The sequence below is a fragment of the Phocoena sinus genome, chromosome 7 (genome assembly GCF_008692025.1).
Source record: "Phocoena sinus isolate mPhoSin1 chromosome 7, mPhoSin1.pri, whole genome shotgun sequence".
Lineage (NCBI taxonomy): Eukaryota > Metazoa > Chordata > Mammalia > Artiodactyla > Phocoenidae > Phocoena > Phocoena sinus.
The window spans coordinates 33,408,700-33,424,687 of NC_045769.1; the positions used below are offsets into that span (position 1 = coordinate 33,408,700).

At 34.9% G+C, this 15,988-nt stretch overlaps 1 protein-coding gene across 1 annotated transcript in view; it reads right to left on the reverse strand.

Annotated features, from left to right (window-relative positions):
- Positions 1 to 1,398: 1,398 nt before the first annotated feature.
- Positions 1,399 to 15,988, reverse strand: part of BMPR2 (bone morphogenetic protein receptor type 2) — a 194,935-nt gene continuing 180,345 nt past the window's right edge. Inside the window, exons 11-13 of the mRNA XM_032636912.1 lie at positions 15,119 to 15,291; positions 10,381 to 11,660; positions 1,399 to 8,859 (exon numbers count right to left, since the gene is read on the reverse strand). Of these exons, the coding sequence (XP_032492803.1) occupies positions 8,609 to 8,859; positions 10,381 to 11,660; positions 15,119 to 15,291 (1,704 nt within the window). The 3' untranslated portion in view covers positions 1,399 to 8,608. The remainder of the gene's footprint in view (positions 8,860 to 10,380; positions 11,661 to 15,118; positions 15,292 to 15,988) is intronic.

Sequence of the window (15,988 nt, forward strand, 5' to 3'; positions counted from 1 at the left end):
GTCATCTTGATTGGATGTAACCTCTTCCTGGGTGGGCCTTCTCTCCTCCACAAGATGGCTTAAGTTCCTGGGGGGCAGGAATCGTATCATAATCAGTACAGCAGTAATGATTCAATTTCAAGAAAGTGAATAATAACACATTATACCAATAAAATGAAAGCTGCCCAAATATGGAATTTGGACTTTAATTTGAAAAACACCAAGAATAAAGAGGTAGATTAGTTACTATCTAAGTTTGTCCTTTGCTGAGAGGTATATAAACTGGGAAGACGGATCACATAGGTGTAGGTGTAAATGAGAATTTTACTTGTGGTAAGTCATTATTAAAAGGTTCAGCAGGTCATTACTATACATTTCCTCCAGGTCATCATATTTTCTCTAAGGACATTTAGTTATCATCTTAAACATTACACAGTGGGTTCTGTAGAGGACTGCAATGTTACTCTGTAACGTCATACATATAGTAAGGTTGGGAATGTGAGTCAAAAGGAAAAAGGTACTCCAAACCTATTATCCCTACAATATTATGTAAGGTGACAACAGAGCCTATGGAAGTAGACCATGCTTTTCCTCAAGCAAAAGTTCCCTTGGCATACATGGTTGTCCTGTGGATCCTGCTCCAGGGCACTTAATACACTGAATTAATCTAGAGTCAAAAACAATATGTTGCCTTCACAAGCTCGTATTTCATTTTAACAAGGCCTTCTAAAAATACAAAAGTCTTGATGAATTGGGCAGTTGGGATTGACATGTATACACTGATGTGTACAAAACTGATGACTAATAAGAACCTGCTGTATAAAAAAATAAATAAAATAAAATTAAAAAAAATACAAAGGTCTAACTGAAAAGATTATTTGATGATGTGAAGCACAAATGCAGTGTCAGGCCAACAGAGATAGTTGTTTTGGTACCTGGTATCTTTTCAGTAATCTCAAATTGTTTCATGTATGTTCCTGGCTACTCTATTTAGCCACTGGGTCATTTCCATTTTCATTTTTGAGTTTCTCTTCCTACAATTAGAAACTGAAAACTGTAGTTCAAAGCAAAATGGAAAATACATTAGAATCTCATCTTTACCAGTTCTGTGGTTTTGGGCAAGGTGTCTGACTTCTCTGAGCCCAGTTTTTTAATTTATAAAACGGGAATAATAATATGCATTTTGTAGAACTGCTGTCAGAATTATCAACATATGTAAAATAACTAACACCATACCTGGCATATAGTGAGTGTGCAACTATTATTCTAATGTTAGTTGATTTTTTTTTTTGATGTATCATACTGAGTAATGAAAGTCATATTAGATGGAACATTTACTATTCTGGTGCAAAATACCTAAAATAACACACTAACAATCAATTTCTGATGACCTCACAAAATCAAAAGATACAATCACTGTTGTCATTAATATGATCTTTAATAAATGGAATAATGCACCATTTTACAGCAAGCCATTTTTAAACCTAAAGAACTTTCTTAAAATCTTCTTCTCCAATGTCTCTGTATCAATACAATCTTTTTATTTAGGTTTATATATATCAAAGCATTTACTTACAGTTATTCATAGAAAACTCTTTAGTGGCTTAATGTCAGCTTTCATAGTGGCATCAATAGATAATACAAAAGAAAAGTGATTTGCTTTATTTCATACTCACACCGATCCATCAAACACAACTTATACAGCATAGCAAGGTCTCAGACAGCTTATACAAAAGCAAAATAACTGAAAGCAATTATTCATAAAATTCATATATGATATTCTATTGGTAATGTAAGAGCAAAACACACCAACAAAAGATACCCGTTAACAAGAAAGAGGGTTCTGAGGAATTGCCAATATTTTTCAGCCTTTCTTATTCCAGAAAAGCATCCTCAGAAATGAATACTCTGTAGCTTATGTTTCTCCTGTCCATTCAGAAAAAGCATGGCAGCTACACATTTCCATATTTCAGCTACTACAACACCCTAAGAGTTAGTGTATTTTACAATTATCCACTTATCTTCATTTGAAAAATTATCAACAGAAAATTAAGGATGATTCCAGCTTATACAAACACTTATACAATATAATCTCCATGGAAACATGACAAGGCATACAAAAACTGTTTAAATAAATAAATGTGACCAGAAAAAGAAAAGCCACAGAAGCCAAGCAATTCAATATTAAACCAGGACCTATCTTTGAAGTTCATCTTTTATTAATTCAGTGTTCTTACTGTTAAGCTTCTTTAAAAATATGTTTTCCCTATCACACTTAAGAGGATTGGTAATAAGGTGGAGAGCCTGAGACAAGAGACCGGTTACAAATAACTTCACTGCAAGGATTTTAAGTATACATATACAGCTTACCAATTTGGAGCTTAAATTTGTCTGAAAGAAACATTCTATTTGGATCTGACAATGTGATAAATAGGTTACCATAGATTACCTTCTCGAAACCATCCAAGCTACTACGAAAGCTATAAACTCATTAGTTCACTTTTAGAAGACAGTTTAATAATGTTAAATTACCTCTTGAAAAATTTTATCTCAGAGAAACTTTATCAAGTTCTCCAATTAAAAACACAAAAACAAAATGAAACAGTTTGTCCCATCATGTATAACCATTTAACCAAAGAACAGAAATCATTTGAAGACTGTGCTTCAACTCTAAGGCCTAAATATGCTGCAACATCTAGCCAGTTAGTTGAGACAGTTCCCTCTATCCAGTAATTATAAAACTGGGCAAGTTTTTATGATTAATGAAAGCTGATATTATATTTATGTAAATTAAGTCAAATCATAAGATGAAACATTAAATGAACTGTGTGTGCAACAAATTCAACTGTATCTAACTGCTTGTTTGCTATCAATTGAAGTTTTTCAGTGTGCAAAGGGATGAAAAGGGCCCTGAGTTTTTAAGTAATATTATGTCTATAGAGCGAGTCTAAAACAGGAAGATGGTTCTGAAATCTAAAGGTACAAATAAAATGTAAAAAACCCACATGTTGTCTTTTAAAACATTAAAAACAAAACAAGTTGCAGTTTAAAATACAGTAATTTGCTTAAAAATTCAATCATAAACTGGACGCCCTAATGATGTGATAAGATTCCTTGTCTCTTACCCAGATTTTAAAATCTGGGTCTCAAATCAAGTTTAAAAAATGAATGTTACAACATTTAATAGTAACACTATGAATATCACAGTAATAAAGGAATTAGAATTTTCAAGATATAATATTTATTTTAGGCATGATTTTAGTAAACAGCATAAATTCTTCTGAAGTATTTACTTTTCAAACGTTATCAGCCATGAGATAAAATCCTAAATTTTTCCTTATATGCACAAATACTCAATTTTAACCAGCCACTTAAAAGTTAAATGAAAGTTGTTAGAGTCCAGTCTATGTTGCAAAACTATGATGAGTATTTCAAAAGTGGTCTGCAAAGATGTTCGTAGACAATACCTGATTATTGTAGGGTTTGCTTTTGAAAGTTAATATTGTATTTTGTGTTTAATATTTGATACAAAGAAATATGTAAAATGTTGTGGCTCAATCATAATGAATGCTAAGCGTGCTGCAATAAAGGTTAAAAAAGAATAGCAAAATGATATACAATTTTGTACGCATGGCTTTTTACTTATAAACTAATGAGAGTATAAAATCATAAAACTCCACAATAGAAAATGTTAGATAATATAAACTTAAGTGCTGATTTGCTGACAATCTGATGGTTGGATCCACTGTCAAATGGTAACATCTTAATTCTCAATTCTATCCTATTTAACTATTACTTAACTGGAGTAATGAATTTGAATATAACAAAATATAATTTTAGGTGTTCTTAAATATAAGTAGGTATTAAAATAAAACTGAGGAGAAAATACTAAAGGAACCAAAGCAATTCTGTCTGAAGAACTGAGACTTAGGTGTTGAGAAGCCTGAAGTACACTGAAGAGTAACGGATAGAAAATGAATCAGGAGGGAAGCAGAATAGATATGAAGAAAACTTTCCTGACACAGAAGATTGCAAGTCAGATAACCAAGGGACAGAGTAAGTGAAGACAGAAACTAAGAGGTGAATGAAGGAAAGCAACGGGGAGGTGCATCAGAGTGCCCTGGGATTTTTTCTTTTCTTGTATGTTAGTTTAATCTGGGAACCTGTAGAAAATCCTTCTTTTGATAATATTTGTGTAAATTAGTTTACACAGTGATTTGCCAGATTTACTTAATCAAGGATTATATTTACGAATGGATCACTCAAGGTAGTTTTGGCTAAAGTTTACATAGTTCAGAATCTAAAAGTTAAAATGCACTCTTATTTGCTGAAGAGCAAACTGACAGTAAAAGGTATGAATATTTAGAAACTTCCTAGTCTGAAAAAGACTCCTGGGGTGTCTGTGGGAGTGTTATACAATTTCTAGGATAACTGGTCTAGATAATCAACTAACATGTGTGTCCAGATTTTAAGTTTAAGAAGTTAGCTTGGAAGATAGAGTAATATATAAAGCAATTTGTGAATAGTTATGTAATAACCTGCATATAACTGGTAGTAAGTTTAACATAAATATATAAAAGGTTGTATAGAAATAGAATGTAATCTCACATTCTAGGAACTAATTACCTCCAATGAATTATTCATTTTTATAAGAAAAAAAAACCCAAAAAGTTTGTTGAAATTTTTTTCCATTTTAAATGACTTTGAAGAGAGAGGTTTATAGAATGGAAAATTCAGTAAATAGCTGCAGCCTATCAGGTGTTTCATTTGGCTTTAGAAGCCAAATTAGAAAATATATTAAATAAAAATACTTGCCGAATTTTATGATAACTCCCACTGAAACACATACTTACTTGAGTGTTCCTACCTTTCTTTAATTATTTTCACATTAACCAACACACATTTTCTGGAACAAGTGGATACCTGAAAGGAAGCTATACAAGTTGCTATATAAAAAGGACATTATCCTTCTATCCTTCCTACATCCTCTTCAATTAGTTCTCTGGATTAGTAAAATTTTCTAAAGTCACTTTTAAAAGCAGAAATTTTCAAAATGAAGTGAAAGGACTGATGAGACAAAGTGAACATTAAATTAATTCCGTGAAATCAAATATGGAATCAATTTAGGAAAAGGTCTCTGTTCCTATAAGCCTTCGCTTTTCCCTTAAAATTTACTTTACCTTTAGTTCTGCAATATAAGAATGTCAAGAGTGAAGAGAAATGAAATGATTTTAAGATTCATGATGGCAGATGTGGGATTGAATTTTGTCTTGAATTAGTAATTTCTTCTCAAGCAACAATCACTACAGACATGTCTGTACATCTCCTTTTGTTTGCCTAATTTCTAAAGTCATTAAGGTATCTGGTTTGGTTCATATACAAGCCACAATTGTGCTGGGGTATAATGACTAAATTTCTTACAAAATGTCAGTCCATTATGCATACTGTCATACAGTGTATAGGCAGTGCGGTGTCAATGAAAGAGATATGAAGAGAGCAAGCCTAGGTTAAAAATCACAGATTTGTCGAATACTAGATGTGGACCTCGGGCAAATTACTTAGCTTCTCTTAGCTTCAGTTTCCCCATCTGTAAAATGGGAATATTAACTATAATCCTCATACGGTTGCTATGAGGAGTAAAAGAGATTATGTGTATATATATATATCCCAGCATTCAGTATATAATAAATGGCCAATTAGTATCTACTCCTTTGCCTTCCAATAACTTTTTACACCAATATTTTTTTCCAAGTATGCATTTAAAAAGAGGGAACGTTTTAGGAATTATAATTAAATCATTTTGTCTAAACTGAATTCAAATCAAGTTCTTTCAATGACTTAGTTCTGGTATACAATTAGGATAGTTAAGGGAATTAATATTAGACTTTGATTACCTATTACGATGCTTTTAGGGTTATAATACTTTTAAGGTTGAATTTTAGTATTTTTTCATTAAGTGAATAGCCTTTAATTCAAAGGGACCCAAATGCTTTTCTACATGCAAAATTTTGTGATGGAAGTTAAATATTAGATTTAATATACATCATTATTACATGAATAAAGGTTGCAAATGAGTATTTTAAGTAATCTTGCTTGCTTGTAACAGCAAACAGATTCTAAAAGTAAATGAGTCTGATGTACAATTTAATTTAAAATTTATTAAAATGATCTACACTATTTCTCCTACTTTTCCAAGAGCCTACTAATAAAAACATGGGGAAAGGAAATTATTTGTTTTAAACATGCTCGCATAAAAATGGGAAACTATAAGGAGTTCTTTAATTTGGTATACCAATTTTTGAAAGCATTTTACTATTAAACATCAAAAAATGCAGAAAACCTTACAATTAACTGGCCAAAACACAGTGTAGTAGAATGTAAGACAACTCTTCTGTCAGGAAAAATCAGTTAGACCTCAAATGGTCATTTACCTTTGATGCTTCCAATTGGAGAAGGAATATAATTTATTTGGACTCAGAGATGTTCTAGAAATACTTAAAAGTAATATCCTGGAATGCAGCTGAAAGCCGTTGAAAATCAAGAGAACCAAGTGAAAATTCATTGGAAAAAATATAAATAATTCATTACATAGATAAAAAAATAAGAAAATGAAAAATTTTTATGCTAGATGACTGAAAAATATGTTAAGGATCTGAATCAAGAGAAAGGCCAATAAAATACAAAGGGTGGAAATCCTGGGTACTAGCAAAATAATGTTAATTCTAAGAATTCAAAACCACATTCAGCAATCTAGCTAAACATCTCACTTCATAAGATCACAGTAGATGGCAAACAAAAGAAGGCTTATATGCACAAGTAAGTCATAAATATTTTAGATAGCAAATTGGGAAATTTAGGCTGTCTTTAGCTAAATGATGTAGATAGAGGAATATGAGTGAGAAAATTTTGTTCAGGAGATAAAAACCTCAATCAGGAATTTGGGATTTGTGTTTTCCTCTCAGCTTTTTTATCTCCCAGAGAAATCTTAGAACTTAATTAATGTCTATTAAGTACTTGAGAATCTGGAAAAAAAAAGTGAGATCTTCATTGTTTGCAAATTGATAGAAAACAATTTGTGCTCATAAAAATAGTCCCTTATTTGACATAAAGTGCTTTATTTAAAAAAACATGCAGAGATTGTTTTAGAGATGATTATCAGTAATGAAAGAAGCAAAGGAAGCTTTAAAAAAACAACATGATTTGAAGATACATAATGTTATCACTAAAAGGTACATTCTAATATAATGTAAATAATAAATGCTCACATATCAAAGATGATATGAAAAACTGGCAAATGGAAAAATTATGAAAATAGGATTAGTGAAGAAACAGTTTTGAAAAGAGAGAGGTTAAGTCTCAGGCTGCTCAAAAATGATAGGTTTGGCAGCAATCCTTCCTTCCACAGGGATTTGGCATGCCAGTTGAATGATTTTTCCACACAGTGTTTTAGGTCATGGGAAGAGGAATCATTTTCAGATAAAGTTACCAGGCTTTGCTTGGGAAAAGAAAAAAAAAAAGATACTACAGGTTCAAAACTATGAATTACTTTTGAAGTTATTTTAAACAGGATGTAATTTTATTTGAGTCAAACGGCCTATTCAGAGAACGAAGGCTATAATACTATATTGTGTTAACCATCTATCTACTTAAAAATTCCATATAAGTATAGCTCTATAAGTTTTCTGATAAAAATGTGCTACTTAAATGAATATGGAACATGAACATACACATAAAAAAATAAAATAAAATGGAAAACAGCTAATATTTGACTTGCTCATTGTTCTACGCTCTTACGAACTTCCAAAACCAGAACCAAATATGTTTATTAAAATGCCTGGAAGGAAATGTTTAGGATTTGGAAGGATAAAAGAAATGGCATTTCAAATTAGGTTTTGGTAGTTCCTTCTTTAGAGCCCTTTGAGACAATGTTTTTGCATTCTCCATAAGGAGAGAGAAAGCAAGAAATCAGGTAGCTGCTTTCTCTTGTGCAAAAATTCACTGTCAAAGAACTGACCTGCTGAAAGTATGGAGGATGGGGGAGGAAAATGTTCATATCTTGGAAGAATGCGTATTCTGTTAGGAAGAGAACTTATGAGAAAGCTATTTGTGGCCTATAGACTATTGCACATTCAAACAAAACACAAGAGAAAAGAAAGTCCAACAGATAATGTGTTCAGGAACATATCAACATATAAACTAGCTTGTGCCCAGAAATAAAACATGGATACTAGACATCACTGCAGTCAAACCTGTATTAATTTGTTTCTGATTTAATGACCTTTAGAAACTGGTCCAAACTGATTATCAGCAATACATTGTTTTTGCTTTTTTTTCTTAAAAAAATATTTTGAGACCACTTTTGATACACACACATATAATTCTGTGGTCATAACAGACAAATATAACTTTAGCGAGACTAAACAAAAGTGCAAAACTTAAAAAAAACAAAATTAAAAAATATGGAAGCGTAAGCTAAATTTTTCTGCATAGCTGAAATCTATTTAAAGCAAGTCCTTGTTGCAGGGGTGGGAGGGGGTACTGACAGGAGAATAAAGCAGTTTTTTTAAAATGTCTTCTGCATGTTTAAATGATGCAAAAAATAATTTCACTCCATAGGCTTGGAAACATTTCACAGACAGTTCATTCCTATATCTTTTGACACCATGGTTGTGGCAGTGCCTCCTTCTGCAAGGTAAACAGCGGTGCTGGATTTGGAATGAACTGCCCTGTCTTTGCCATTGTTGTTGACCTCACAGTCCAGTGGTTCAGTGGAGATGACCCAGGTGGATGGGCGCCACCGTTTAAGAGAATAGGGAGTTTTCACACGTTTCTTGATTTTTTCACCAGATCCTGATTTGCCATCTTGTGTTGACTCACCTACTGAAAATAAAAGTGCAGAAAAATGAACTATATATAAAGAAACTATTAAAAAGTAAAAAGTTAGGGTTGTAACTGGAAAAGAGATCAAACTAATGTCTACAGGAGGAGCTAATGGACATTTCTTGAAATTTATGATGCTAAACAATATTTTTCTAGGCAAAACTTAACCAACTTATTTTTGAGACTCTGTAAGCCCAACGTTTTTATAACTGGTTGAATTATTCCACAGGGCAAAGAAGAAAATATAGAAAAACCACAAAAAGCAAAAACAGGAGAAAATTCCAAGTTCTCAATTGTATTCTCAAATCCTTTGGTTATTGGTAGCAAGCCTAACTTGGCAAAATGCATTTAATCATTCTACTTCATGATCAAAGTAGGCACCTGGAATATAATACTTTTCAGAAGAATGACATAAACACTACAGTACAAATTTTGTAGTAATTTCCCGTCTCAAACCTGACAAGACATTTTACTGATATGGAACCTTGCTATAAGGTATGTCAACTTTTCTATAATACAAGCCACTCAAGCAAGGGGCTAGATTCTACTGATTTTGGACAGCTGAATCCCTTTAGCCCATTTCTTAGTCCTTGACAACAACCATAAAACATGACTTAGTTTTTTTTTTTTAATAAGTGCTATCGGTCTAAAAGAGAAATCATTTTGTACAATGATGACTGTTAAAGATTTTGGTGAGCTCTCCTGTCTTGTGTTACAGTCCCTCTAGGACCATAAACCAAGTATCAAGTTATTTGTTTAAGTTGCTAGAGGTCCCATAGCACAATGCTACAGGCATGTGGGAGACTCAACACACAACTCCTGAAAAAACTGACATTAAAAACCAAGAACAGGGCTTCCCTGGTGGCGTAGTGGTTCTGAGTCCGCCTGCCGATGCAGGGGACACGGGTTCGTGCCCCGGTCCGGGAAGATCCCACATGCCGCGGAGCGGCTGGGCCCTGTGAGCTATGGCTGCTGAGCCTGCACGTCCGGAGCCTGTGCTCCACAACGGGAGAGGCCACAACAGTGAGAGGCCCGCGTACCACAAAAAAAAAAAAAAAACAAGAACAATTTTATAGTTTCTTTATAGTGACTTTTCTGAATTTTCTCTGGACTTTTAAGATTTATTAAGATTAGTCAGATAAAATCTAAATGTGTATATAATAGATATAATATGCTCAACAAACTGTTTCAAAAGTCATACTGGTATCATTTTACTTGGATCTTTTAAACTGGTGAGTACTTTATCTCAACTATTCACAGAAAGTATGTGAGTTGCATTATAAACCAGCAGCTATATAAGGCACATATTAAATTGGTAATTATTCTGATTATTGTGACACTGACTTTTTAATTATCAACAAAAAATTACTTTTTTCTTTACAATAGTCTAATTACTTTTGAAGTCCAATCAAATGTGGAAAAGTAAATACTGCTGTTGAAACACAATCTGTTTCTATCTAAGTAGTTACTTAAATGGTCCCAAAAGACAAGCAGGAGAGATTATACAATCCCTCCACTTACACTGCAAACTGCTGTCATCAAGGACATTTGTGGCTGAAAGATCCAGAGAATTAGGCCTCTGTGCTCTTCTAGGCTTTGATGGTCCAGGGTCTGCTATTGTGCTTGGAACACCCTGTGCAAGAACATCTTGCTCTGAACATGGATTGCTGTTGTTGTTATTGGAATTAGTTCGGCCGCCTTCCAGTGGCCGTTCCCTCCTGTCCACAAGACGATCCAGAACACCTTCATCGTGGCCAGCCTGTTGCTCTCGTCTCAGTAAAGGTTCATGCTCATCAGGACTGGAATTAATATTCAGCCGGGTGTCCTCACCAATGAACTGATTCTGCAGCATTTCTTGGGCTCTATGTGCCACTGTGTTGGCTGTCTGGCCAGATGGTACTACCCCATTGGCATACTGGGTAGTGGCAGCATGGGAGTTAACGTTGTGGTTTCTACCTGCCACACCATTCATGGTGACCGTCACCACATGAGGTTCTGCAGCATTGATTGTATTCATCTTGGCAACTCCAGTTTCTACTTGTTTCAAGTTTGATTTGTGCTTGCTGCCAAATTTCAGCCGGGGCTCCTTTGTTGAATTTTTGGTGTTTAAAGGCAAACTAGTAGGTCTCTTAGGAAGGTTCTGTTGCTTGGGGAGAGGATAGATCTGAGCAGGTGGGACATCAGGAATTAAACATGCTTGGCCATTTGCAGCCTGTGTGAAGTCCTGCTGCCCAGTCACTTCCACCGCAAGCTTTATGAGGGGGTAAAGCAAGCTAGAACTGGTACTGCTCAGGGGGTCTGGCGCACTGAACTGTTTAAGAGAATGCTCCATGAGATTCTCATCAGAACTTTCCTTGAGGTTTTTATCAACTTCTTTTGGGTCCAGCTTGTTGGTCTCCAAGTCTTCTTCTGTCAGTTGTAAGCAGACAGGGGTTGGCCCGATTGTCTGTGAAACATTTGTAGCATGCAGATTTGTTTCATCTGGGTATGGCATCTCAGATATAGTGGTCATGCCGGTGCTTGGAGTGAGGCCAGTGGTGTTTGTGGTTGTAGTGTTGGTAGACAGGCTGGTGACGCTTGTTTCAGGGCTGGGGATTCGAGCTTGTGCTTGCTGCCTTTCATAGTTAATCGAGTTTCGGTTCTTTTCCCCTATAGTCAAAGGAGTGCTGGACATCGAATGCTCAGAGGAAATATTCTTCACAATGCTGTCAGTGTGATGGATAGAGTCTTCAATGTATGAGGAAGAAGAATAATCTGGATAAGGGCCAATCTTTGGCACACGCCTATTGTGTGACAGGTTGCTTAAAGAAAGAAAAAAAGTGCCACGTTGAGAATACATTTATGACAAACTGACTCTCCAAGTTTAACACCTCTAATTTTAAAGTATGAACTGCTTTTTATTTTATTTCTAACCCACAGTATTCTAGAGATTATTTAAGAAAAAAAATTATAATCAAATATTAATCAAGTATCAACTAATAACTTGCTAAAGGCTAGTTTTATACTACTTAACCCTACCAAAAAACCTATGTCAATCTAGGTATGATTTTTATAGATGTTCATTATTTTGGTTTATAAGAGTTATTATTTTTAAAGATCTCCCCTATAGTTTTGTAATATTAGCAAATATATCTTTATAAATTGTATATTTGCACGAGACATGAAGTTCTGTGAGAGGAGGAACCAAGGCATGTGTCTTTTGCGTTTCCACCATTCTAGATACACAGTGGCTACACAACAAATATATTACCAAATAAGTTCCAAATAGTAAAAAGAACACAAGCTTTTAGGTTGTTCCAAAGTGTTCCATTAAATGGCATAGTCTAGCAAAGAAACGTATCTTCCTAGGTAGACTGAGCCATATCAATGAAGGTCTTAGATATGGGTCTTAGAGCCTAGAGTACAAGGCAGAATGTGACACTCATATTAAAAAAAAAAAAAAAAAATCAAAGATTCAGGGACTTCCCTGGTGGCGCAGTGGTTAAGAATCTGCCTGCCAATGCAGGGGACATGGGTTTGAGCCCTGGTCCAGGAAGATTCCACATGCCGTGGAGCAACTAAGCCCGTGCGTTGCAACGACTGAGCCTGCGCTCTAGAGCCCAAGAGCCACAACTGAGCCCGTGTGCCACAACGACTGAAGCCTGCGCACCTAGAGCCCATGCTCCGCAACAAGAGAAGCCACTGCAATGAGAAGCCCACGTAACACAAAGAAGAGTAGCCCCTGCTGGCCGCAACTAGAGAAAGCCAGCAGGCAGCAACAAAGACCCAAATATATAAATAAATAAATAAATAAATAATCAAAGATTCAGAACTGCTTTCCAGTTACCAAGGGTTTTTCACTGTCACTGTCACACCTTGGGAGTGATGGTTCTTGAGCATCACACTATAATATATTTATGTTTTAAAAGTAAAAGCCAGGCCAAGATATGGAAGCAACCCAAGTGCCTATTGATAGGTGAACAGATATACTATATGATTTCACTTTTACATTGAATCTAAAAAACAAAACAAATGAACAAACAAAACTAAACAGAAACAGAGGTACCAATACAGAGAAGAAACAGGTAGTTGCCAGAGAAGAGGGGGTTGGAGGGAGGAAAGAAATAGGTGAGGGAGATGAAGAGGTATAAAATTCTAGTTGCATTATAAATGAGTCATGGGTATGAAATGCACACTGTGGGGGAATATAGTAAATAACTATGTAATAACTTTGTATGGTGATATACTGTAACTGGACGTATCTTGGTGATCATCTTGAAATATACAGAAATACCAAACCACTGTGTTGTGTAACAGGAACTAACATAGTGTTGTAGGTTGATTATATTTCAAAAACAAACTCATAGAAAAAGAGATCAGACTTGTGGCTACTAGAGGCAGAGGGTGGGGGTAGGCGGAACTGGATGAAGGCAGTCAAAAGGTCCAAACTTCCAGTTATAAGATAAATAAGTACTAGGGATGTAATGTCCATGATAAATATAATTAGCACTGCTGTATGTTATGTATGAAAGTTGTTAAGAGAGTAAATCTGAAGAAATCTCATCACAAAGGGAAAAAATTGTTTTTTCCCTATTTCCTTAATTTTGTATTTATATGAGATGATGAATATTCACTAAATTTATTGTGATAATCATTTAATGATATATGTGAGTCAAATCATTATGCTATTTATGTTAAACTTATATGGTGCTATATATCAATTATACCTCAATAAAACTGGAAGGAAAAATGAAATGAAACGAAATGAAATGAAATAAATTAAAATAAAAGTGAGGGAGAGTTTTAACTAAAACAATCAAGTATAAACATTGGGAACATTAATAGATACAAGTGTTATAGCAGTAAAGCAGCAACTAAAGGAGAAGAAGTGCTATGAAGAAAGACTGATGAAGTTATTATGAGGGGAATGACAGGAAGGGGAGGAAGAAAAAAGCTTTTGTACTGCACAAGACAAGGAAGTTACGGAGGGATGTAGGGTTAAGATTCAATACAATGAAACCTAGAGTGGAATGAGTGTGGGATGAACCATGATTTGGAGGAAACTATTTAGAAGACATGAAAAGAAGCATGTAAAGGATAGAGCTGAATAACACAGGAGGCAAAAATGGCCAAAGAAAGGAGGAGCATCAAAGTTTCTTCTTACCAGTCAAGAAAAGTTAAAAAACACTTAAAGTAAAACTAGCTGACTCTTAAGAGAGATGCAAATAGCATACTAAAGCACATAGAAAATACAGAGATAAAGGGAGATGGAAGAGTAAGACTATCTTCAGGTGTGTATAAAATGAGGAAATTTATATTTAGAATTGCTAGTCTCTACCTTCCTTGACTTCCTGATATAATGGGAATAAAGGTTTATATGTTGAAGGTAATTCAGTCTAAATGTAAGTAGTGTAAACCCAATTTTGGGCCTACAGTTCATAACACAAATCGTTCTCAGAAATTAGAACAATAGAAAATAGCAAAGAAAATGATTCAAGAATTGAGTTGTTTCTATCTCAATTTTCTCTGGTTACTCTTTCCTGGATGCCCTTCTGAAAACTTTTAACATAACATTTTAGATAAAATGACAAATTTTTGGGAAGACTTTATCCCCTAAACATGGAACAAAGAAACACAGATTACGCAGTCTGAAAGTTCCAAGTTTTAGGAATTTTTTTAAGCCCTTTTATTTAGAACCAAAAATCATAGTTCTAATAAAGAAATGTCACATGAAATAATGCTCATAATGGGACGAAAAGACCTTACAAATTGCTTTCTTGTAAATGTAGTAGCATTCTATAAAGAAAGAACATTGGATAGGAAGGCTGGAAACTTTAGTTTCCAGTGAAGCAGTGGTTAGATATATAGGCAAGTTCATAGTTCTATTTCCTTTAAACAAACAAACAAACAAAATGCAGGGGAAAGAGAAATAATACCAACAAAGTATAATCAAGACAATATAGTATGTAGAAGTGCTTATAAACTTTTGGAACTATGAAAATGTTTTTCCTTCATTACTGTAGGGAACTTGCAGCATTAACAGAGAAAGACTGATCTTTTAGTATATCGTCAGATATACAAAAACACAGATTTCACCTTGCATTATACCAAACAAAAACTTCAGTAAAAGAACAGGAATACTGAAAGAAAAATTACGACATTAGATTGTACAAGTTAATCACTGCACTTTTAGTCTGGTTTAATAGTATTTATTTCCTGTTCTCTGTTTGGTATCAGTTTTAAATACTGACAGAGGGATTCCAAACCTTCAGGGTCTTACCGCTCATTCTGCATAGCAGTAGACATTGGATTGACTGTTGGGCTCACAGATTTGTTTCTTTCCCATATCATCATAAGTTCAGCCATCCTCTCCTCAGCACACTGTGCGGTGAGCCGAGCCTCTGCATCCTGGTCCCAACAGTCTTCGATTGTCTCCTTGAGTGACCTCACTGCCTGTAATAAAGTACGTGGTCAAACAGTGTACCTTATCAAAAAATACTGAGTTTTTTAGCGACATGAAGTGAAAGAAAAATCAGTTTTATTTAACCAATATTTTATATAACTATAATAAAATATCTTAGACTTCAGAGATAGGGGCATATTTCTCAAAAGGTGAGGAGCAAGTATGTAAGCAAACTTTAACTGGACTCATTGAAGAATTATCCACAATAGTAAGCAGTTGTAGTAAGTTACATGTTTCTTCAAGGCCACACATTTATGTCATTGTTGATCCACAGCACTGTTATTTCAATCAGTAGCCACTAATTCCACTTCAAAAATGAGTTCTGAGTTTTATGAAATTTTGGCACTAGTCTGTCTTCAATCTCTAGGTATACTTTTTCTCCTTTTCTCCTAGTAAGAGTGCTTCATTCAAACCGTAAATATTAAAGGCCTGGCATTTTCTTCGTATTTAAAAACTAGTTTCGGGCTTCCCTGGTGGCGCAGTGGTTGGGAGTCCGCCTGCCGATGCAGGGGACGCGGGTTCGTGCCCTGGTCCGGGAGGGTCCCACGTGCCGTGGAGCGGCTGGGCCCGTGAGCCATGGCCGCTGGGCCTGCGCGTCCGGAGCCTGTGCTCCGCGGCGGGAGAGGCCACAACAGTGAGAGGTCCGCGTACCGCAAAAAAAAAAAAAAAAAAAAAAAAAAAAAAAAA